This window comes from Uranotaenia lowii, chromosome 1 (genome assembly GCF_029784155.1).
Source record: "Uranotaenia lowii strain MFRU-FL chromosome 1, ASM2978415v1, whole genome shotgun sequence".
In the NCBI taxonomy this organism is placed as follows: Eukaryota; Metazoa; Arthropoda; class Insecta; order Diptera; family Culicidae; genus Uranotaenia; species Uranotaenia lowii.
The window spans coordinates 76,050,905-76,076,512 of NC_073691.1; the positions used below are offsets into that span (position 1 = coordinate 76,050,905).

The 25,608-nt window shown below is 37.4% G+C and overlaps 2 protein-coding genes across 2 annotated transcripts in view; both read left to right on the forward strand.

Moving 5' to 3' along the window:
• The window catches only part of LOC129746008 (uncharacterized), a 269,649-nt gene extending 259,449 nt beyond the window's left edge, over nt 1-10,200 (forward strand). The window contains exons 7-8 of the mRNA XM_055739429.1: nt 8,254-8,379; nt 8,451-10,200. Coding sequence (XP_055595404.1) covers nt 8,254-8,379; nt 8,451-9,272 — 948 coding nt within the window. The 3' untranslated portion in view covers nt 9,273-10,200. The remainder of the gene's footprint in view (nt 1-8,253; nt 8,380-8,450) is intronic.
• A 7,997-nt stretch (nt 10,201-18,197) lies between these two features.
• Nucleotides 18,198-25,608, forward strand: part of LOC129748897 (CAD protein) — a 58,611-nt gene continuing 51,200 nt past the window's right edge. The window contains exon 1 of the mRNA XM_055743685.1: nt 18,198-18,469. The gene's annotated coding sequence lies outside the window, so the exon portion shown is untranslated. The remainder of the gene's footprint in view (nt 18,470-25,608) is intronic.

Genomic DNA, 25,608 nt, shown 5'->3' on the forward strand with positions numbered 1-25,608 from the left:
TCCGTGCGTGAGGGATTGAGAAGATTGGATGGAATTCATCAGCGTTTTCGCAACGAACAGTTCCAGAGACTTGTTGTCCATTTCGCCGTAGACGACGAAACCGAATTCATCCCCCCTAGAACGCTAAACTTCCCAGTCGATTAGCAAGCCATCATCCAACTAGCTTCACCATCACAATAAGCAGTTTAAAAATCATCAGTTAAGTTGTCCACCGTATTCGACCCTGTTCTTGTTTTTCCATTGAGACGACCTATTGTTTCAAGCTACATCACCGGCGGATTTCAAGTACGTCGGAGACAAATCCATGGTACATGTTCTCTGCACGTAGTCAGCAAACAAGATCTTCAGCGAGTTTGGCCAACTTTATCTGGGGGTCATCGTGAGCTGACAGCAACCCTCCACCATCGTCGTAGTCTTGCATCGCAGTCAGTCATCGTCATCAGCGCCTGGGGCGCTCGCGGAGGCCAGGAGGCCTCCGCTCCAGGGAAGTTTTTGTAATGTGTGATTAAAAAGATAAAAAAGCACCCTCTCATCTTATTAGGTCGAATCGGTCCGGTGGACCACATCCAGTCATCCATTCAACTAGTCATCTAGCCATCTAGTCAACCAGTTGTTCCGTTCTCCTGTCGTCACGTCGTCCAGTCACCACATTGTCCGTTCAACCGCCATCCGTACTACAAGCGATATGTGTTTCCGTGTCCTGTCGTTTGTACATCGTTGGTAGATATCGTCCAGTCTCCGTATCTTTGGTGGCAAAGATCGTCCAGTCCCCGTAGTTGCAGAAGCGCAACCAGACGCAGCCAGTCTGAGCAGGATTCCAGCCCTAAAGCCATGGGGGGTGACGCGGTCACGATCGGACGGGTCGGACCTGTCACCCCAACCCCACCCAACGTTAAGTACCTTGCTTTACAATCATCCTTTTAGGGACTTACTTGTTCTCCCTCACAGGGTCGGCGTTGCGTTGGAGGTCCTGGGCTGTGAATCACCGAAGCCTGTATGATTATCGTCATCGCAGTTTTGGTCATCGTAGTCTTCGTCATCGTAGTCTTCGTCATCGTAGTTTCGTTACCAATACATCGTTAGTTTAGATAAAATAAGCAATGTTAGTAATAGTATTTTCGTATGGGATGCAACAATGTAGGGAATCATTGTACAAAGATTTTTTGAAATAGGTAGTATTTCAAGGCGGCCGGTATGTTCGCACGAAAATCCGGTCATTGCAAACCCTGTTAAAACACAATCCATTCATACCGCATATCAAACCTATTAGCCAGTTGATCTCTCCCTCTCAAAATTAGGAAGCCAAATCTGGCGCCTATTACAGCATCCCATAGCGCACAGCACATCCAGTACAATAGATACAGACTTGCAATAAACGGCCAGCAGATCACACGCATCTTTTGTGTCTGTCCTGTGTCGTACCGTGTACCTAAGCAAGAAATAAAACGTCTTCTAAGTTTGATCCGAACCGTCGCGCTATATTTTATTCGTTTATCGTTGAATACATGTACGTTTTGCCCAGTAAAAGAGTGTAAATTAATTGCCCCGAAAGTCCACATCCGTAGAAAAACAGGATCATTTATTACATTTTTCCTTTTCTTCATTGCTTTTGCCTGACATTTTTTGTCTGATTGGTGGAGGAAAAGTTATTTTTCTCATGAATCGTCCAAAATTCTATAGAAACCGTATTTCTAGGTTCATGCCTGAAATATTGCCCCTCGCGTAACTTTTGATCTCATCGATAGGACTTTTCGAAAACTTCACACATGCTAGCTTTATACTTCAACCATCACTCTGCAAAATTTCAATTAAAAATGTAGCGTAGTTTCAGAGATATAGTAGTTTCAATGAAAAAGGTCCAAAAAGTTCTATTTTCGTAGAATTACTGTTTCTCAGGCCATACAAACTCCAGAAAGCTCAAATTTTGTGATATAATAGTGTTATAGTTGATCTATCTAACGCAAAAATATTGATCATAAAATATTATCAGAGTAAAAGTTATGGAAGTTCAAAGTCGAAGTGAAAGTGCGCGTGCTATACAATTATGAACGGTACTGTATATACACCAACTCAATTTCTTGTTCTTCTATGTGGAAATAGAACATCAGTGTCTTCAAAAAATTTGAAGAAATTACAATCACCCACAATTTAGTGTACGGGATTCGTTGATTGAATAACAACAAACAAACAAAAAAAAGACTAATTTGGGGTTCCAACAGGTCCCAATTTGTGCACTTTTTTTTGTCAAATTTATTAAAAAATTGATTTAATCAATTTGTTGTTCTAAATTAATTAATTTAATCAAATTAATGAATTCTATCAAATTAACGAATTTAACCTCTTCAATCAATTAATTTAATCAACTTGTGCACTTTTTGGCAAAAGAAGAGAACACTTCAAAAATTTGAATATTGAATGATTTAATTCTATCAGTTTTCCCTAAAATCGCAAGCAATTTTGAATTCTGAGAAAAAAGCTATAGAAGTTTTCTTTTTGTTTATTTTTTCCAGTTTAGCACAAAACGGGAATTTCGACGACATTTTTAGAATATTCTAACCCAAATTGAATCCTCAATATTTCAAAAACCATATTTCCAATCGTTTTGCAGCCTTTAACAAATTTGTTTGTTTGTTTGTTGTTTATTTATTCTTGCAATTTAAGATAACAATCTTTTCAATCACCGCAATTGGTTTTACTGGGATTTGCAATAATTCTAGCTAATCTTCTCTACTCTTATCCTATTCTAACCTGGCTAAACACTCTCTTTTAAAAACGTTAAAGTTACAATTCATCTTGATCTCATCAGGTAACTGGTTCCAATAGACAATGCCGCGTACAAATAGTGTGCCGTTGTAATGGGAAGTAAAATTTCTTGGAATAACCAATTTTCTCACTCGATTGCTTCTGAAAGGTATAAGTTTCTGGTAGAGGTAGTCCGGTGTCGCTGTTGTAAATATCTTCTGTATCATGATGTTCGAACGATGCTTGAAGAAATCGTAAAACGAGCAGCCCATGAACTTCCGGTGATGTATGCTCATTCTCGCGTAACGATCCAGCTTAAAAACCCACCTGATGCAATGATTGATGGCAATACGTAAACGATCCATTGCCATAGCTGACGCATTTATCAAAAACTCTGAGCCAAAGGTAAGGTGCGGTAAAATTAGGGTTTTAGCTATTTTCAATCTAAAATGCGGTGGTAGTATGCTCGCTGTCAATTTTAGATGGCGTAGGACTGCATAGATTTTACCGCATAGTGCGTTGACTTGTTGGTCCCACTCCAGGTTACTTTGGAAAATTATTCCAAGATTCGATACTTTGTCGACGTACGAAACATTAGATGATCCCAGGGTAATAACCGGCAGTTCAGCATTCATTCTATTACGGGAGATGAGCATCACGTTGGATTTCGAAGTGTTGATACGTAGCATATTCCTATCAGACCAAACTTGTAAGCACCTCAAGTCATCATTCAATAGTCGAGCCATTCTTTCGATTGAGTCGGTAGACGAGCAGAGGTAAAGTTGAACATCATCGGCGAACATATGTATTTGACAATGGCTTATAACTGCTGGCAAATCGTTAATAAACATACAGAACAGTAGAGGTCCCAAAACTGAACCCTGAGGCACACCAGACATTACCGGAACAGGATCTGAACAGATTCCATCAATACTCACAATTTGTGATCTTCCAGACAAGTAAGACTGGATTAAGTCTACAGCTCTGCCAGAGAAGTTGAATTTCGAAGAGAGTTTCCTCAAAAGCTTCACATAGTAAACTCGGTCGAACGCTTTGGAGAAATCAATCATCATCAAAAATGCTATGCCTTTTTTGTCTACAGTGGCGTGGATATCGTCGTGTACTTTAAGAAGTGCAGTAGTTGTACTATGACCGGATCTAAATCCCGATTGATTGGAGTTCAGTAGGTTCGTTGTATTCAGATAGTCAGTTATTTGAATTTTAACAATTTTTTCGAATACTTTTGATAACGCACAGAGTAGACTGATTGGGCGAAGATTGTTCATATCAAAACTTTTTCCTTTTTTCCGAATCGGGAGAATTTTTGCCATTTTCCATGCACGAGGAAATCTTGAAGTTGATATGATTAGGTTGAATATGAACGTAATTGGCTTAATCAGCGAAGGAAGAATCAATTTCAAAAATCTCATTGAAATGTTGTCCGATCCAACAGAGTTCGTTTTGATGGATGATATGGCTAGAATCACGTCATTATCTGCAATCCTAGAAAATCCAAAGCCATGAGGATTGGCCGGAGGGCGAGCAATATTGTGTTCATCGATCGTAAAACTTGTGGCAAAGTGGTTATTAATTTCATTGACAGAGTTGATAAAAATATTATCACTAGCCTTTTTTGGTTTTACGGCAATATCTTTTAGTCTTTTCCACAATACTCTACTTGAATCGTAATGCTCGACAGATTGCTGAATGAAAGAAGCTTTGGCTTCATTGATCAAAGTCGTTACTCGATTTCTAAGGCGCTTGTATTCTGTTTGTGAGGAATCAGTTCTGCAGTCAATCCAGTATCTATATGCCAAATCCCTCTCAATCATCGCTCTAAGTATATTGAGATTAAACCATTTGTTCTTAACTGTAGATTTTACAATACGTACCGGAACGAAAGTATCGAATAGTTCTATGATTGTTTCATTCAACAAATCGACAGCCAAATCCACGTCACCAATTGAGTACAAATTAGACCAACAAAGTTCTTGAATGAGTTAAAATCTTTTATATTTATTACTAAAAGATTTTTTTTTCAGCAGTGTCATAAATAGTTGTAATGTTATTTTTTGAAATTTCGTAATTTCTAAATTCATCGAGGAGGAGGTTTGGGATATGGTTAGTTGCCAGCGACTTCAACCAACCCATGCTGCTGAATCTCTAAATTATTGAGAAACAGCGTTGATGGCTAAAAGAGGCTGTTCTTCTGGGATTACCAGAAAGCAGCCTGCTAGAAGTTCTCATAGCTCGCATGTTGAAATTATCAGCCACCAGAATCAACGTAAGGTCCGATTCGTCATCGATTTTGGTGCCACTCAACACATGGTGCGAGATCAGAGCCTGTTGGTGGATGTTAAGACTCTGGAAGAGCCATACATCATCCCCACAGCAAAGACGAGAGAGTTTTTGAGAGCCAAGCAAACTGAGGCAAGGCATCTGAGGAGTGTAATTGGAAAATCCATTGGTCCATACTGTAGATACTATATCTATACTTGGAAACGGGAATAGGGTTTCTTTTCTCGGGAAACAAGTCAAGTTTGAGTTTTCAGGGGAAGTTTTTGCCTGAAAGACTTGTACTGTTTGCGTTCATTGACGACTTCACCCACTTCATGACCTTCTTTCTGCTCAAACATCAGAGCAAGGTGTTCGAGGGCTTCTAGCAGTATGAGTCTATGGAAATTGTACACTTCGATCAGAAGTTGTGTAAGCTGCGATGCGACAACGGTCGTGAACACATTAGTAACGATTTTCATAAACATTGCTCTGAGAAAGGAGGTCAGATGATAATGACGGTCCTGTATACTCCGCAGCACAATGGCGTCAGCAAGCGAGCCAATCGTACACTGATGAAGAAGGCCAGAGTGATGATCCATGGTAGCGGATTGTCGAAGACGATGTGGAGCGAAGCTGTTTTGTGCGCTGCGTACCTCACAAACAGATCACCAACAAGAGGTCTTGTGGCAAGACTCCTTTCGAGATGTGGTACAGTCGGAGGCCAAAGCTGAGCAACCTGCGCATTTTCGGTTGTCCAGCGTATGCACAGATCCCCGAGGAAAAGCGGCAGAAGCTTGATCCGAAATCGAAACGTCTGATATTCGTGGGTTACACTAATAACGGATACCGGCTTTTAAACGGTTCGAGACGATCCGAGATTCACCGCAATGTGGTCTACGATGATACCAGCGTTTTGGAGCCAGTGCGTGGCGGTGCTGCGCTAGAGAAGGGCATCGAGGAGCCTGTCAAAAACCCACCAGAGGCCATCACATTTGAGCGGTTAGCCGATGTGCCACCAACAAAAAACACATCTGAACGGTTAGCCGATTTGCTTAACAGTGTGGTTGTTGACGATCACGGCGAGAGCGACAACGAGAGCGGCGCGGAATTCCCGGACGATGACGATGATGAACAAGATTTCGTCACCCCTGAACTGGCCCTGAGACGAAATCAGCGAACAAAAGGAACTACACAGCGCTACGTGGCTTTTTAATGTAGCCGCCGTTGTTGATGAGAAGCTACCTCAGAACATCACTTAGCTGATTGGGTGGTTTTGATTGGTGCGATTGGGATTCCTGAAAGGTTGCCATCGACGAGGAGATGACAGCCCTGATGGAACAAAATTTGGGAAGCGGTCAGCTTGCCCTCGGGTCACAGGAACCCCATCTTGTTGAAGTTGGTGTTCACCTTGAAGGACGACGGTCGCTACAAGGCTCGAATGGTCGAAAAATGATGTTCCCAAAGACCAGGATTGGACTACTGGGAAACCTATGCACCGGTTGCAAAGATGGAGAGTGTCCGAACCGTCTTGGTGTTGGCGAACGAATACGACATGGTTGTTCATTAGATGGGCGTCAAAACTGTATTCCTGAATGGAAATTTCGTTTGCCAAACGATGACGTCGGCAAATCGAAGTTCGTTTGATTGAGAAAAGCCTCTACGGCTTAAATCAAGTGAGTCGTGCTTGGAACCAGCGATTCGTAGACGAGATAAGAAAGCTTGGTTTCTATCCGTTGAAGAGTGACTGCTGCGTTTACCGGTTCTACAAACGAGGACTCACCCTTATCCTGTACGTGGATGATATCCTGATTGCCGGAATAGACGTTTCAGAGGTTTGGAAGGTTATTTCAGACGAAGGATCTCCTGGAGGTCAAAACTTTTTTGGGAATGACCATCAAACGAGATTTTACCAAGAGAATCATCGAGATTTCGCAAGCAGGATACGTCGAAAAGGTTTTGCAGCGATTTAGTATGACCGATTGGTGTACCAACAGGTTTCCAACAGGCTCGACACGAACGTTTGCTGGATGAAGCTGAACGATGGTTATCACCGAACAGCCAATTAAAGAATTGATTGGTTGTTTTCAATACCTGGCCACATCTTGGAGACCAGATATCTGTGCTGCGGTTAGCGCACTGAGCAAGTACCAGGCCAGCCCGGCGGATAGGCACTGGTAAGACCTGAAGCGTATTCTGTGATACCTTTGAGGTACAACCGATACCGTGTTGGTATTCCGCAGAAACGTGAAATCAAAACCATTCATCGGATATGTTGATGCAGATTTTTCCAATGACTCCGATGATTGAAGATCTGTATCAGGCTACCCTTTCGTGATCTTCGCAAATCTAATTTCGTGGTCAACGAAATGTCAGCAGACGATCAGTTTATCGTCGACTGAAGCTGAGATAGGACACCTTTGCCATGCAGTCAAGGAAGGTTTGTGGTTAACAAACTTCCTGGGTGAATTGGGCGGACGTTAACGGAGGACGACATCCCTTGCATCCAGTACCTGGAAGAGGCCCGGACCCATCGGCGGATGAAGCATCTGGACGTGAAGTTTGCATTCATCAGTGAGATCGTAAGAAGCGGTCAGCTTTCTTCGAGACACATCTCCACTGAGGGCCTGTTGATGCGTACACGAAGGCGTTACCAAGGGCGAGGCACGCGAAACTTTTACAGCATTCTCAATCTACGAATTGATGAGAGGTGATGAAACTTACGGTTTCCTAACGGTTCCTCTGGCATCCGGAACAGCAGCAGACAATTTCTGCTGCCGCGAGCAGAACCAAAACATTGCTTGCTTGTTGCTTGTAGCCTATCTTGTCATTTTCTTACCGACATTTATCCTAAGCAAGATACATTTTCACCACACTCCTTACACACGGGAACTTGATTGTCAACCTGTAGTTTGAGATAATTCTACAGGCAACAAATGACATGTATTTTCAATTCAACCAACTTTCAATTGGTTTCTGGCTCGACCATTTTCGTATGATATATTTCTGGCAGCATGTTTTACAAAAATTTGTCATCACAATGATAAGCTTATACAAAATAATACGACCTTCAGTAAACCGCTAAGAGGTTTTGTTTTTTTTTGTTTCGATTATAGTCGTTTGAACATCTGTATGTCATTTACGACTTAACAACGAAGATGAATGAAAAACCGTTTTAATATGAAAAATATAAATAACATTTTAAATAGCACTACTGAAACAATCTTCTTTCCTCAGGTTTCATCGGATTGGGTTCTTACGACCGAATCGTGCTTCCAAGGACAGGCGAAGGCAACCTGGATCGCCATCTTCGGTGCCGTCCGCCTTTCATCGAACGCACCCTGGACCCAGAGGAGAAGAATTGTAACATTACCTAACTACTGTTATTTTAAAACTTATAGAATTATGTTGACTAAAATTAAATATAATTTCAGATTGGCATGGTAAAATCCCCTGTTGAAGGTAGCACTGCAGCGCTAGTCCGCCTGGAAACGCCGATAGTGTATTCGGACTTCGTTCGACCAATCTGCCTCCCGGACATCCCGCTGAAGGAAACGATCGATCGCGCGGACAGCGGTGTCAAACCGACGCCTCATGCCGAGAAATTCTCCAAAACACGGGCCCCCAAGCGACGTATCAAGGAATACCGGCAGTACTTCGAAACCCCCGGCGATGAGGATGGAACATCGGAAGAGTACAGCGAAATCACCGAGTCATCTCGCTATCAGGTGAACGAATTTGCCGTAGAGTTTACAGATGAGGGTTCACAAATTCCGAAAGCGGAAGCTGTGGGTGTGATTGCTGGCACGAAAAATCCTTACCCACTTCCGGAGAACTCACCGCAGACTAACAACTACGTTTCACCGCTGAACTACATCGGACAGAGCTTCCAGGCACCGAAATCGAAACCCACCCTGTGGACCAACTGTAATACGCTCGGTTGGAGCCGTCAGAGGGATCATCTGCAGCGAGTGCAGCTCAAGATAAGCGATATGAAGCCCTGTGAAAATATCTCGATCGCCACCGTTAATAGCATGTGTACGGAGGCTGCCTACCATAAGCAGGACTGCAGCGAGGAGGAGTTTGCCGGAAGTCCGGTCCTCTGTCTGCTGCCAACCGAACGGAAGTGGGCCCTGGTGGGGGTGGCCTCATGGCGGATCGCTTGCGCCCCAAATGGCGTCGAACGACCACGGATGTACGACAAAATTACCTCCAACACGCAGTGGATTCGGGAAACGATCGCGGCCTCCGTGTAATATAGGGAACGAATTAGACGAAATGAGTAACAAAAAAAAAAGAAAGCTCAAAAACACAAAAGTCAACCAACTTCGTTGTTGCCTAAATATGAATATTTAGTCCAAAAATCGATGAAAGGTTTAATGTTCGTCAAAACGAAATTGGAGGTTGAGGTCTGGTTCCCTCACTTCTTTCAGACTGAGTTGACTTCTCAATGAGGGATAGAACGTTTAAGAGAGAAATTAATCACATAACTCGACCTTGTTTTACCATATAAATTGTAAAACACCAAAACACTATGACATACATTACATAAAAAAAGATCTTCAAGATATCAGTTAAATATGTGCAAATATTAAGTTTAGTAATCAACTTATAGTTAACCGTACGATTGTGAATAAATTGAGTGACGTAAGAAATCGGTATGACGAATGAGTAATGTAAGTACGCGAGAATTTTTACCTTTACGTAGCCCCCAACTACGGTTACGATCTGTTAATGCCATTATTTGTTTCCCCTTATGTATACTTGTTCTTTGTACTTTGCTTTCTTTACACAATCGTTAGCTTAAAAATTAAATCAATTTTAGACTTACAACTTTTTTTTTCACTTTTCACTTGTTAGGACTTACTTGAATCAATAATCATCTCTTTAATGTGTAGATTTAAAAGTGTATATTTAAAAATTTGGAAAGAAATAATGTTTTAAAATTTGGTTGGTCGTGTACAGTAGGGAGCAAGCGTATGAAAAATGTTTTAACAAAAAAAAAATTAAAATATAAAATTATAACGTTATTTTTAGGATTCAGACCGCGCCGCTTCTCACTGATCGAAAAGCAATTCCAATGTTTCTACTATCTAAGACACTAGGTATACATACTTTGAATTGTTGCTGTGTAATTATGTTAGGAGAAAATTTTCAAGACACTTAATAAATTGTACAAGTTTAAACCGCTCTGCTTGTTGTCAGTTCACTAGAGAAAAAGTTTGAGAAACGTTTCCCCTTTCCTTTGTTGCCTACCTGTAGGCGCTTTGAATTCCGCCGTTCTTCGGCTCGCACGTGTTTGCGAAATGCGATATCGCGTCGGAACGCATTCACTCACACGTTGAATTCGGTTGACGGAGAATGCATTCGCAGTGTAATAAAAACTATCAGCGATAACAGTTTTGAGGCGTAGAAGCTATAACATGACTTTGAAAATGTTAAAATCGCAGTACTTGAGACAATACAATCGAATTCAAAACTGTAAATGATTGATTTGATTTGATCTTGCAGAATAAATCAAGGTTGCCGAAGTATCAGAGAAATCATTAAATTCACACAATTTTGAGCAAATTTTCATCACAGAATGTGTATCGCAAAACACAGAATTTAAGAAATATTCTCAAATTTAACAGATTTTTTGAATTTTGAACTTTTTTATACAAAATTTGAAATATTTTATGTCAATATTAATATTGATTTTTTTACTTTGATTTGCAAACTATGACAAAATTGATAGTCACCCTTATTCTCGTTTTCGATCGAATAGCATTCGTTCGAAAGTTTTGTAATTTTGCATTCTTGTTTTCGTTCGAACGAATGAGAACCGTTGGAACCGTTTGATTTTTCGAACATCATTCGTACGAACAAAAAATTGCATTCTCGTTTTCGAACGAACGTATTTTTTCTATGAACTGACAAACGCGAGTCTGAAACTGCGAATCATTACCGTTTGATCAATTCAATACCGATTAAAAAATACAAAAGCGGTTAAAAATAACAATGTATTTTGTGTAAATTCAAGAAAAATTTAGAAAAAAGGGGTTCGTGAACTAAACATAAATAAATTCAATCGAGACCGAATTGAGCCAACTAACTCGGAAACCTCTGCCAATGTATAGAATCGATTGTAGAGTTAAAAAATTGTTTTTTTCGGGGTAAAGGTTTCAAAATTGTATCTTTGATTGAAAAATGACAATATTTAAGGTTAAAAAACTATTTTTTATTAAATAAGTTTTAATTTTTATATCGCAATTCAGCGTCGAGTTTCGATCTCCTACGGCGGGGGAACTTTCCAGCAGCAACAGCGATAGCACCACTCCCATCGGCTCCGACTTGTTGAACTTCTTGCTATCACAAAAAAAGCCTCAATATTAACTGGTTTTAGCAGCTGCCGTTGATGGTTTTGTTGACGAGCCACATCCGTTCGATGAAAAATTATTTTTGTCCCTGTCCGTGGGTCGTTTGCTTGGTTCCTTGCCGTACTCCTTCCGATAGCCAAATTTCACAAAATCACACAGAACGATTGTTTACGTTTGATTGGCAGACGAAAATGTCATTTCAATACAACAGGGCTGCTTAGAAATTTCGAAATTCATCTGGTAACACCAACATCGAACGTATCGCGTTCGAACGAAAACAAGAATACCTTTTTCGAATTCGATCGAAAGTATCCGTTCGAACGAACGACAGATACGCCGTAAACAAGAATAAGGGTGAGTGTCAATAGATTTTTTCTCAAGTTAAATGTAGAAAAGACCTTTTTTCATGACTTTTCAATTAAATCAACGGATCACAGAAAACCATAACAGGTTTAATGGGTTAAATCACAGAAAATCAGGATTTTTTTCCGCCATAACACAGAATGTGCTCGGCAACCTTGGAATGAATAAACGGGTCTCAAAGCTCTCAAAGCGCTTTAAATTTTTGAATGTTGAATTATAAACGACGTCCCTTTTATGCAGTCGATGGAAGTTTCCGAAAAATTCAAAACTGATAAATTTGTATGTATTTTGATAGTTTCTAGCTTTATTATATACATGAATTTGAATTTAAATTTGACTGCGTTAAGCAGAATCCATCTCCTACTTGTAAACCTGCAGTCCGGCCCTGCTTAGAAAAACGCATCTCGATGCACAATAGTTTGCGCGGTATTAAGTTTTTTGGCAATTTCTGGTCTTTTACTTTAGTAATTACTTTCGAACGAACAGTATCTAACCGGTCACCAACAGCAGAAGAATAAAAGTTTTATATAAGAACACGTGAAATAAAGTTCTGTTTTCCTAAAAATTTCTAAATTTAATAAACGGTTGCTATTCGTAAAGTAACGCGTCGTGTGTTTGTGTTTTAACCCGAATTAATTGCCCGTGATACGATCCCCTGACATTACATATTTAAAAAAAAATAATCAAACAACTGTTCTAAGGAAAACTTCAAAAACTTTTTTATTTAAACTTTCTGTTCTTGAACCCAATCGCACCTAAGCAGGAGCTTAGGTTCAGAGGGTTTTAAATTCCCAAATGAAAGTTTGATATCATTATATTAATGGTTTATGTTTTTTCTTTCTTTGATACCTTATGTTTCTCTTATTCTTTCCATTACCTACGAAAATGTTAAAACTCACCTTTTTATAACTTTTATAACGTTTTTTGATAATGAATAGAGAAATATGGACTATTAAAATCCTACACAATATTCTTTTATGCTAGCTTTGAAGAAAAAAGTGGAAACTGGGCTTATTACAATAGAAAATTAAACATTTCCAATGGATACATCTATTATATTTCATTAAGTAAAAAATTCAATGTAAAGGATACAAATAAGTTCCCTCAAACAGGGCATCATGCAACAGCAGTGTAAGATGCAACATTTGTGTACCACAACACTAATTCAATTTTTATTTCAATATAATGCAATAAAGTTATCATTCAACGATAACTAAATGATGATGACAAAGTTTCTCACATCGGGGGATAGTTTTTAAATGTCATAGAAAATTTAAAATATCGAGCAAAGGATGTACAAATTTCTACATTTTTCGATTCGTAAAAAATTGACTTAGTGATCACCTTCAAAATCACCTACAAATCAAAATTGCATTTATTATCCTGTACCAACACTGTTGGTGTAAACATATTTTGTAACAATCGCCAAAATTATTAAAATAAACATTTTTATAATACAGTTACCAGTCTGGGCTAAAATGCAAATAAAAAATTCACCTTTTAAATATCGTTTCCATATGCTGGAATATGATTGTTTTGAATCACGCGTTTGTTAATTTTGAAATTTCATTCATCCAAAACTTTAATTTTTATGATTTCAGGTATAATATTTTTTACCCCTGAATGTATGCAGCACCGTTACGCTTTTTATTTAAAAACATTTTTGACAGAAAAAAAAAATATAAGATTCAGTTCGAACAAAACCAAAAATAACTGCATTTGGTTCTTTCTGCATTGTGAAATCACAAATATACAATAGCTATAAATTTTCAAACATTTATATTTGATTTTTTTTTTTTATTAAAAAAGTTTATTTCAACTTACTTTTTTTTCTTAGTAGGGTGAAAATCGTATGTATTTGTAAATTTCAAAATAACGACTGAAACCAAAAAAAAAATCTGACAACGTCAATTAGATGTTCCATTAACCTTGAAATTTTTGATGTGCAAGGCAAGCGGTATAATTATTTGTGGACATGAAGTTTTTAGAAGCCATTGAAGCATGCTTCCGAAAATCAATCATTTTCACTGAGCCATGCTTGACTACATTCAGAGCCAAAAAATCAAAGCAGTCAAATTTTAATTTTTCAACCAAATCATACAAACAATCATGCATGACAACGACGCTTCTGTATTTGAAACACTTTTGCGATACATGATGAGGTAAAAAAGGACGCAGACTATCAGCAACGAACGTCTCGATGCTGATTTTCTTCCCCTAACGACTTTCAACCTTTAGGATCATAACTGATATGTATCAGTTCTGAGCGATCTATGTAGGCTATCAGATGATTAACATATATTCTTATGTTTGTAAATAGTGTTTTGTGCAAATAATTCCATTCATTGTTGAAGTACTTTGAACTTATCCGGATTGTACTAAAGCTATTTTGAAAAATAGGTCTGATAGTACTTTCAACAGGCAACAAAATGCTGTCCAAACTTTGAATATGCAATAGATAACCAGTAAATGAGATATTTTTTTTGTATGCTTTATTTATCGAGGGATTAACGATACGTTTTCACCCTCCCATTTGTACATCAAATATCACTCAAATCACACTTTCTTATGAACTCTAGCACTTTCTTTTCTTCGCTTTGTTTTGTAGCACTGATTCCAATGTTGTTCCTTGTAATAAATTACTTCTTTGTGTGTTGTATTTTATGCACTCTAGTAGAATGTGTATCACTGTTAAAATCACGTTACAAGTATTGCACACTGGAGGGTCTTCTTTCTTCAAAAGATAATCGTGTGTCATCTCCATGTGACCTCAGCCTTGTCAGGATGCGCTGGTCTTTCTTGTTTTCCATATCTCTCCATTTGCAGGTCGCCATTTATACTTCTCTTAACTTGTTCGTTGTGTTGTTTCTCCATGTAGATGTATGTGTTTTCCCAAATTTTTAATTTTATCCACTTCATTGCGTCATTTTTTGGTATTCCTATTGATAAGATTTCTGCGTCTCTTCCTGCATTTGCCAATCGGTCTGCTTTTTTTGTTTCCCGCTATGACTTGGGACCCAAATGAAGACAACATGTTTCAAGTTTTCATGCTTCTGAATTTTTTGTATCAGTGGGTGTTTAATTCCGGATTCTAGTGCCATTAAAACACTTGCTGAGTCGGTGTAGATAGCCGTTGGTGTTTCGACGTTATTAATTGCTGAAAGTATTGCTGCTGCCTCTGTGGAGAAAATTGAATAGGCTTCTGGTAATTTTCTCGAAATGTTTTCCCCACCGGGGTGGAAAACACCAATGCCTATTTTGCCATTTGCTAAAGAGCCATCGGTATAACATTCATCTTTGTGGATAATTTGTTGTTTTTCAGTGAGTTAAACAAGACAACCGCTTGTCTACTGCTTTCTCCTGATTTGAACTGTCTTTTGATGGACCAGTCTATTTTTGGTGGAGTTTCGTACCAGTTCCTTGTCGTTTCAGAGGACAGTCCGAGTATTGGGGGAAGTCGAAGATCTGTTAATTCTTGTAATGATCGGTTGGCTCTATTCAAAAGGAAATTTTCACTCATTTTCTTTCTTTCAGCAATCCAGATGGCTTTTCTAATCCAAGTAATTGCCGTTAAGGAAGTGAACGGAAGTACTCCGTTTTCTACTTGAAGTGCTTCTATAGGTGATGTACAAAAAGCACCCGAGGCAGTACGAAGTAGGTTGTTGTAAACTGTTTGCAGTTGCATCATATCTTCTGGTTCTAATAGTTCACAACCATAGAATAACTTTGATAGCACTGTGGCAAACCCTATTTTTAGTAGAGTTTCTTGCTTTCCCAAACTGGCCAAAACTTTTAAGAAGAGAATTCTGCGAGTACGTTCTTTCTTGATGTGTTTTGTATGGACATTGGCGTTTCCATTCTGGTTTATTATAATTCCCAAGATTCTCGTGTTTCTAGTACGTTCGATTTCTTCTCCATTCACCGTCAATTTTTTGAGAAGAGAAAAACGATGTTTTCTTGTTTTTGTCCTCGAAAATGTGTGTATCAGTGAACTTTTTCGTGCGTTTATAGAAAAACCATTATTTTCGGCCCATTTTAAAATGCATTCAATGCCGTGTTGCAGTTTTTTTTCTACATATCGCTATGAATTTTCCGCCTACCACTAACAGAATATCATCTGCATAGATGAGGACCGTAATGTTTCGAGGGATGGTTTCAAATACACCATTCATGACAAGTATGAATAGTGTCGGTGATAGTACTGATCCTTGAGGTATTCCTGTTGATTGAGGTCTAGCAGAAGAGACTGTGCCGCCGATCGCAACATAAAATTTTCTATAGGAAAGAAAATTTTTAGTGACCTGGTAGATTCGATTGCCAACCTTTGTTTGTTCCAGTGCCCTAAGAATTCCCGGTCGCCACGTTCGGTCGAAGGCTTCGCGAAATCTAGAGAAACTATTTCTGAATGAACCTCTCGTGTCGATGTTCAGTGAGGATGTCCTTCAATCGACTCAGATGACTTGTAGTTCCCATTCCACTTCGAAATGCGTGTTGGTTTGGATGAAGAAAGTTCTCATTTTCAAGATATTGCTGTAGTCTACGGTTGATGAGTCGCTCATAGATTTTTCCCAAGCAAGAAGTAAGAGCAATCGGTCGAAAGTTGTCTGCTTCTCCCGATGTTCCACCGTGTTTGGGTATAGAGATGATCTTACTTACCCTCCATGTTTCCGGGTATTCTCAATTTTCCCACAGGTTGTTAAACAGCTCCAGTATGATCGCTTTTGCTTCTGGAGGCATGTTTCTTATCATACAGTATGAAATTTCATCTGGGCCGGTGGATTTTCCAGCACATTATTTTAGCGCTACATTAAGTTCCGAAGCCGAGAAATTTCGGTTCATGATCTCGTTATCAAATATAGAGTTAGGCGGTGAATACTGGTTTGTTAGCGTAAATATCTCAGAAACGCATAAATTTAAAATTTTGAAAAAAGTAGGTCTGATAGTTCTTTCAACAGGCAACAAAATGCTGTCCAAACTTTGAATGTTCAATAACCAGATAACCAGTAAATGAGATATGAGCAAAACAAAGTGTCCCATTTCTAAAACAACTACGCCTTACCAAACGGTTCACCATCATCAAAATCGGTATCGGTAGTCGTCTGATTCACAGCCATAACAATTGTCCAGCTTGTTTAGTTGAACTTGTATTGCGGTTCTTTAGAAATAGGATTTTCAAGGATCTGTTTCCGAGTGTTATTTGTTAACATTTTGTTCATAAGGAATAAAATAAATATGAAGTTTATATTGAACAACGTTCGATGCGAGATGACACGAGTCGAAAATTTCGTTCCAGAAGCGCTTCAGGCCGAAAACGTCGATTTCACTGAGCCTGTTGTTGAATTGAAATTTTTCGCTTAAAGCGTCTTCTGGAAAAGCTGAAATTTTACAGTATTCGGTAAACATTACGAATACTGTAAAATTTTCGAAAATTTTCACCGAAATCCGTAAAATGTTCGGTGATTTTAGCTTATAATACGCTGCTCATTTAAGCTGAAATCACCAAACGTCTAACGGTTTTCGGCAATTATTACCGGCATTTCAGTAAAAGATACAGATTTTTCGGTGAAAAATCCCGACAAACTGTTGAAAAATAACAGATATTTCGGTAAACTTTACCGATTATTTTGTTAAAAGTTACCGATAATTCGGTTAAAAATAACCAGTTTTCGGTAAATATTACCAAACTTTTTTACCGAATTCCAGAACAACTTTTCGGTAAAACAATTTCGGTATTTCGGTAATATTTACAGATCGTTAGATAAAAATAACAGGTATTCAGTAAAATTTTCAAGTATTTCGGCAATAACAACAGGTATTTCGGAAAACTCTACCGTGTTCGGTATATATTACCAAGCTTTTATAGTTTTTCGGCTTAATATTACCGACCATTTGGTAATAATTACAGGCATTTCGGTTCAACATTAGCGGTTGTTCGGTAATGTAACGAACTGTCACGTTGATAACTGACAAGATTTTGATAGATAATCTCAGTTATTTATGATCAGCTGAGTTTCGGTAGTTATTTCCCGGAAAAAGATCTGTAATATTTGACAGCTGTCACTTCTCTGCCATGAAAAAAGTCTACGATAAATCACTAGTCTAAATTGATTTAAAAAAGGACATACACATTATTTTGGTAATACAATACTGCAAGTTAACGTTTTCTGCCATATCACTTCACATGTAGAGAAGCCGGTAAGAAAATAGTCCAACTGCTGATGCGAATAGTTGCTGGATGGATGATACCTACTCTCACTTTGGCACCCGGCGTCGTATTTTTATTTTTCCTTCTTGTAGCCGGTTCTTCCCCAGAAGGAGCTCCTCAGCGTCCTCCTGATCCTCGGTTCCGCTTCTTAGACAGGCCACAACTACCACAACGAAAGCTAACCCGTTCTGCGCTCTCCAGGTTCTTCCAGGAGTAGGTAGGAAGGTATCAAGCAGTATATGCAAACTATTGCCTGACTCAGTTAGTCAGTACGTTTTCAACTATCGGTCGGTTAGGATTCGTTGCAATCGTTTAGCCAAACAACGCGCTAGCCACGTGTTTGCTGGAATTTCGGTTATTCTGCAGCGTTTACGTACGATTTTCGGATTAAAGTGTGGAACATTTTATCGGTGTTGTTTTTGGAAGTTGTTTGCGCCAGTTTTCAGGACTTGGGATACGTTTTTGAGGCAGAAAAATTGGAAAGTGTGACCGGCTTAGCTTGAACCAGGAAAAGTAGTTCTCTGAGGTGAGTTTAAACCGGTGTAAACAGTAAAGTGAATCAACAATTGCATAATAGTTGCTCAACTGTTCAATTGTTACGGTTAGGCTCTTGATTGAGATTAACCTCTTCAGTGAAGGAAAACTAAATTCGCAATGATTGAAAAGAATTCTAGTTCAATTGAAATGTGCTCCATACTCTTTCAAGACGTTCGCCCCATCGAAGATTACAATATCTCCCGACAAGTCATTTGTTAAACACTCGGAGTGAGTAGAGGTTCCAGACAACTTGTTTCTCACTCACTGAAGACGTGTTGTTTTTGTTTATTTCCACATTGAAGTTCAGAAGTTCTGAATGACTTAATTCATATTTAAGTTTCTACATAGTTGGACAAATCTGTTGCACTAATTTGTTTTATCGACATTTTACCAACCACAACCGGCTTTAACTTTCATGAGCTCAAAGAACAAATGATCACAAAATATGCAAATATGTATGTGTGTGTATAAAATGCTGAACAGTATAGTATGTGTGCGTTTGTTATCATACACAGCATCGTTTTGTTTACAAACAATTTTTTTTTTTGCAAACTCAGTCCACTGCATCAATGTTTTGATTTAGAAATTTACACTCACTTGCATTTTCGTCGGAAAGCACGTGAGCGGTTTCGATTTCAGGAATGCGTGTGGTTTTTGAGATATGCTTCCGACAGGAATTGTAAGCATGCATTCCGCTTTAAGCTTATTCTAGGATGTTTTGAATCGGAACAGTGATTTAATGATAAATCATTTTGTTGAACTTAAGACGGGGGACAGAGATTAAAGAGACGGTACGTCAACGATCACACAAATTGTGCTGCCATTGATTGAAAATGAGTAAATTTGAGATCAAATGAGAGAAATCAGTGCTCAGCGAGAGTGAAAATGTCCGAATTGATGCAAATTGTTGCAAATTGTGAAGCTGTTGTGGAGTTTTGATTATTACCATTTCAAAGGCAAAGAGTTTACTCTCTATTGTAATCTCCCGACTTAATAAACCATAACAGTCAAATAGACAGATGAAGTGATTTGTTAAACGTACAATTGAACATCTACAACAAAGACATCGTGTCATTTTTTGAACCTTTAACCCTAGGCCGTGCGAACGGGGGGGGTTTTCTCCCCCCCATGAAGATTTTTTTCAAGTAAAATTTTCAAAAAAGTAAAGAGAAATTACTTGATCCTAAAAGGTGTCAAATAAATGTTAGCAAGGAAGTCAGAAATTTTTCTCGACTCCGGCGAAAAGTAGTCTTAAATCGCCCTAGGCTTTAAACTTGACATACAATATCCCTTCCTCGTCTTTAAAATAGGCTTTTATTCAGAAGTGTAACAAAACAACTTCAGAATTTGAAATAGCGTAACTTCAAAATTAATTCATCGAATATTAATTTTATGCATCTACAAGTTGGAAGCCATGAATCATGACTAACGATGGTCATCAGAATAAGCATATTAAAATCTAAAACCTAGTGTTCTCTACTTATTTATTTAAAAATTTGATTTACAAAAAATTGTGCTGATATGAAATAGAAACCAACTTCAGTCTCAATTTTATTTGGTGTTATTTGTTCTTCTAAGTGCTCAACATCACATTCAATGACGTTTTGAAAAATTACACAATGCCACGAAATTACCATCCTTCGAGGTGCAAAGAATTTAAAAGCTTATTTTGACTTATTTATGTGTCCTGGATCTAAAGATGCAGTTTTGCTATCAGCTTTTGTTTTTTGAATATTTTTTGCAAATATTTCAAAATCATTTTAGAAATTTCTGCATTATTTTAACAAAACTTTAAAACAAAATCACATGATCTAAAAAAAGGTATAAATCAATTTTCAATTTTCTTCAAGACTTCAAGTAATTTTGAATTCTGCAAAAAAGTTATAAAGGTTTTCAATTTGTGTACTTTTTCCCATCTTTAATGAAATTTTAAATCAAATTGAATATACAGTATTACTTCATCAGTAATCGATGATTAATTTCGCTCAAAACTGATACATTTTCAAGCTTATAAACTTCATCTCACTAAAACGCAAGGTAATTGATGAAATTTGACAACAGATTCGAGTTCAGGACGTTTAAATCTACCAAATGAATCATTCAATCAAATCCTGTTTAAAATCCTTTTAAAATTATTGGACGAGTTTAATGAAAAAAACCCTTCTAACAACTTTTAAAACTTATCTTCTTTTTCTTCATATTTCGTTTTAATTTAAAAAAAAAATAAACCGAATTTCAAAGTCTAACTATTTCAATTTCACGAAATATTTTTTTTAAGTTTGTCTTCGTTTTTTAAATCTGAATTTTTGTGTTTTGAAAACATAATCTTCTTCTACCTTTGAAACTGCATTTTTAATAAGAAGAACATAGTTTCCATCTTTTGTCCTTATCAGAACCCAATATTCCAATTGATAGTGACAAAATATTCAGATCTTGAAATTTTTAACTTTAATTTTCATTATATTAAATAATGTGTTTTTAATCGATCATGATTTGAAGTAGCAACTTTGAAGTTCAAATTTTACGCAATTTTATCAAAATTTGTATTATCTTTGAGCATTGAATATTTACAGCAAAACTTGGATTTAATTATTTTTATTTTATCAGCTTCTTATTGATCATTTCCTAATCTGTAATTTGTCAGTATAATTGAACACGTTGTGTTATAAACATACGTATAGAGTTATTATTTCGAACTTCAGATCTTTTTTGGCCTTTTAAATCAATTTCTGAACGAATTTTGATTCAGAAAAGGGTTTTATCTTTGACTTTTATCACTGGTAGTCTTGAAAAAAAAAAATTTAAATTTTTTCATCTTTTTATCAAATAAAAATTACAAATATCAACTTTTGAAGTTCAAAATGTTTTTCATAATCGAAAATTCACATTTCTAATCATGTTAGTTTTTTTTCCCAAATTCCAAATTTTTTTTTTCGATCCTTCCATTGAAAATGAAGAAAAGAAATTTAAAATAAGATGAATAATAAATAACAATCATTATGATTTTTCCAACAATTTTTCATCATGGTAAATATATTACGTTATCTGACATTTATTTGAAAATTCAGTTTTTTTTAAATCTGGTGTTATGTTTTATGAATTCTATATCTGTGCCATAATTCTTATGTCCGAAGCTTTATTCGAAATTTTGATTTGCATTCTTTTTCTAATGTTTCAGAAATATTGATGTCTAATTTGATATCAAGACTTCTTAGAAATTATTTTCAAGCTAATTTCTAGTTCAGAATAAGGAATATCATTTTGAATGATCAGATATAGCATTGGTTTGAAACATTCCTTTTCATTCGTTTTTAAAATGTTGATTAATTTTATTAGTAAAATTAATTATTTTTAGAGTTTGTGTGATAATTATTAGTGAGAAAATGGTTTAGAAATCATATTACTTGCTTCTTGTGTATTATTGTCGGCTAAATTTGAATTTCAAACCCCCCCCCCCCCCCTCCCCCCCTTCGCACGGGCCTGCTTTAACCAATAATCCACTCTTTAGTGTCAATATGACACTTCTGGAAGTTTGGTGGATGGTAACTTTATTCGGATCCATCCAAATAAACAAATTTTCTTGAGAACCCTTAATGAATTCTTGAAATCTTTAATTTCGCAACATTACTTTTATTTTGAACGCACTCTGCAAGCCTAGGAACAAATACTCCATAACCCGACTGATCGGTACTAAACTGATCAGGAATTCAAATTGATTTCTGTTTGTAATGTGTCCTTTTTATGTTCACTTGACACTTTAATCAATTTGTTCGCAAACACCATTATCTGTGCACCATGGCCGTAGGAACGGGGGGGGTTTTGGGGGTTAAACCCCCCCCCCCCCCATGAGGGTCCAAAAAAGCAAGCGAGGTATTCTACTCAACACTCAAAGTTTCAAATTCATAATCAAATTATGATAATAGAGTAAAGTTATTCTAGAGTAACAATCAGATTGAAAACTAATGCCAAATCCTTAAAAACCAATCCCAAGTTCCAAATTCTGATACAGTTTTTCAAAACTTTCTCACTTGTTTATAGAAATTTTGGTCTGAATATTAAATTTTAAATTGAACCCATTTTGGACGTTTCCATAAACAAAATTGTTATTCTATTTTCGTTTTTCTGATTCTGTATCCAGTTGAGGATTCTTGATTTTCGGTTCGAATAATTATAAGAAGTTAGAAATGAAAAGCTGCTTTGAAATCCTGGTTCAAGTTTGGTTTTGCATTTCATATCAAACTTGAATCATGTTTTTCTAAAATCATATCCATTTTCAATATTTTGATAATAGTTTTCCGAAAAAAAGAAGAATTTTGTTTTACATTCAAAATCGAAGTTCTTAAACTTTGTTCTAACACAAAATTTATACATTTAAAACATCTAAATGGCGATTCAAAATTGAAAACTCAGATATAGATTCATCATTCATCAGGCTCTAAAACCTGGTTCCTAAAATTCCGAGCTGGAATTAAGATTCGGAAATCGTTTTCTTTGTTCATTCCAGAAATCGTATAGAAAATCAAAGTTCAAATTTTTGAATTCAGGTTCAGAATTCAGATTCAATATTCAGACAAGCTGTAGTTTGTAAATGAGTTTTTTTAATCAACATAAAATTGTTGAGGAACTCAAGAGAACATTAACTTAAAAATTTGTTTTTCAATTCCATTTCCAGATTTCAAATTTTTAATCATAATTAATTTGTACACATAAATCAGCTGAAAATTACAAATATAAAGAAGAATTTGAGTTAATTTTCTAAGTTTTGTGCTGACCCGGTGTGCTTTGCTACACTTTCTATAATTGATGGAAATTTAACAAAAGAAATTAATTATTGTTTTCTTAAATATTCTTTTCTGTTTTCAAAACCTGGCCTAATATTTGATTTCCAATCTTTGTTTTTTATCTAAAATCAAGATTCTGTATTTATTTATTCATAAGTTCCTAAATTCTGCCCCAAAAAATGATTGACTTTTATAAAATTCCTCTCCAAACCAAGTATGGATCCATTTGCATAATCACTTTCCAAGTCATTAAAAATAAAATTATGAGAGGCCCCCTGTTTAGTGATCCAGAAAACGTTTCTCGTACCCCAATCCAGATTTTTCACGAAACTTGACCTTTCGGACGCATTTTACCATCTGGAGCTTTCTGAAGAATCTCGTGAACTAACCACGTTTCTGTCCGAGGCGGGAATGTTCCGCTTCACCAGGCTCATGTTTGGCGTGAATTGCGCGCCTGAAATTTTTCAGCGCGAAATGACGCGAATACTCAAGGATGTAGAGCAGCGGTCGGGGAACCGGGGTAAATTACCCCAAATGGGGTAAAATTGATATTCTTGGGGGTAACAGTGAATATTTTGTGAGTGAAAAGTGTATATTTTCATTTTCCGGCGAAGAGTTTGGTGGCCAAAAATTGGAAAAGATGCGGAAGAATGGGTTAAAACGTGCGTAAGCTGCGCAATAAACGGTAAACCGGAAAGACCAACTCCTATGCAACGCTGTTTTGCGCCTAAAATTGCCTGGGACACAATTGCAATTGATTATAATGGGCCTTACGCAAAACTTAACGGTATTTTGATTCTCGTTGTGATAGACCTTAGAACTAGATATGCTGTGGCACGCGTCGTTAGATCTACGAAATTCGAATTTAATAAAACGGTACTGGAAGGTATCTTTGAGCGAGAAGGATTTCCTAGAGCAATAAAATCGGACAACGGCCCCCCTTTCAACGGAGAAGAGTTCAAGAACTATTGCTCGGCAAGAGGCATCCAAAACATATTTTCAACTCCATTTTATCCTCAACAGAATGGGTTGATTGAAGGATTTATGAAAATTGTTAACAAAGCCATGGCAACGGCGCTTTCGACGGACACAAACTATCAAAAGGAACTTCAAGCTGCAGTGCAAGCCTATAACGCCGCGGAGCATTCGATAACCAAAATTTCTCTGGAAGAAGCTATGTTGGGACGCAAAATTAGACGTAGACTGCCATTGTTTCGCCGTGGGAAACCTGATCACGACGATTCCCAATTGGATTCTAAAGATTACGAAGCCAAAATCCGATCTATGATAAAAGACGGGGTGCCCGGAAAAGTCGTTTGAAACCGGGTGATACAGTAGTTATAGAACGCCTTACAAAATCCAAGGGAGACTCTCGATTCGATCCAAAGCGCTATATTGTGAAGGAGGACAAAAACGGCAGTCTGCTGCTTCAAGACTCTCATGGACAAACGATTAAACGCCATATAACACAAACCAAAAAAGTTCGCGAATGGCGGGGACCGCTGGACGTTTTAGAAACAATTGAGGCTCCACAATCTTCAGAAGCTCCTCAAGAAACATCGACTACATACCCTCTAAGCAATGCTGCAGGAAGCAACGTTTCAAGAGTCGCGAGATAGAAGGATTCCTGCATATCTTCACGACTATGTCCGCTTGGTTGATGAAAATTTCTAAAAAAACGTTTGAGGTTAGTATTACGTACCAAAATAAATATTTCCAATACTGGTAACTGAAGACCTATGAATTTCGGACCAATTTGCTCGCTTCATCTTGATTTGGTTTCTTCACAGGATATCTCTTGGATTTCTTCAAAACAGCACCTATCTGTTCCGGGATTACTGGTAAAATGAAAGTGGAAAAAAAGCCTGTCCCAAAAAAAAATCGAGGCTTACATTTCTTGTGCGTTTAATATTCTCATGGCTACATTGTTTTTTTTATAACTAGTTTATTTGAAACGGCTCATACATGGCTACATTGTTAAAATGTGGGAAAAAAGATTTCAAATACATTTAATTAAGCTATTTCATTTTTTTTCCTTTCGAGAAGAAGGAACATGTGTGGGGCACGAATAGATGAGCCACCCTAAAGACACATACACTTAGAGTTAGCAAGTTCCAGCAGTTTAGATGCGGGCGTCTTCCAGGTGAGTCGCGCGTCGGCACGTCAGCCAAGTGTAACGGGGCGTGGGTGATCTCTAGGGATTGACGCAGTTGCACACCTCCTATTCTAAATTTGATCGATTATTTCCCGAGTTATTATGGGTGTACCTCTCTCCCTTTTTAAGCTCCCCACTGAAAAGAAGGGAGGAGTCTCAATTCTAATTTTTATAAACTTTCCTATGACAAAT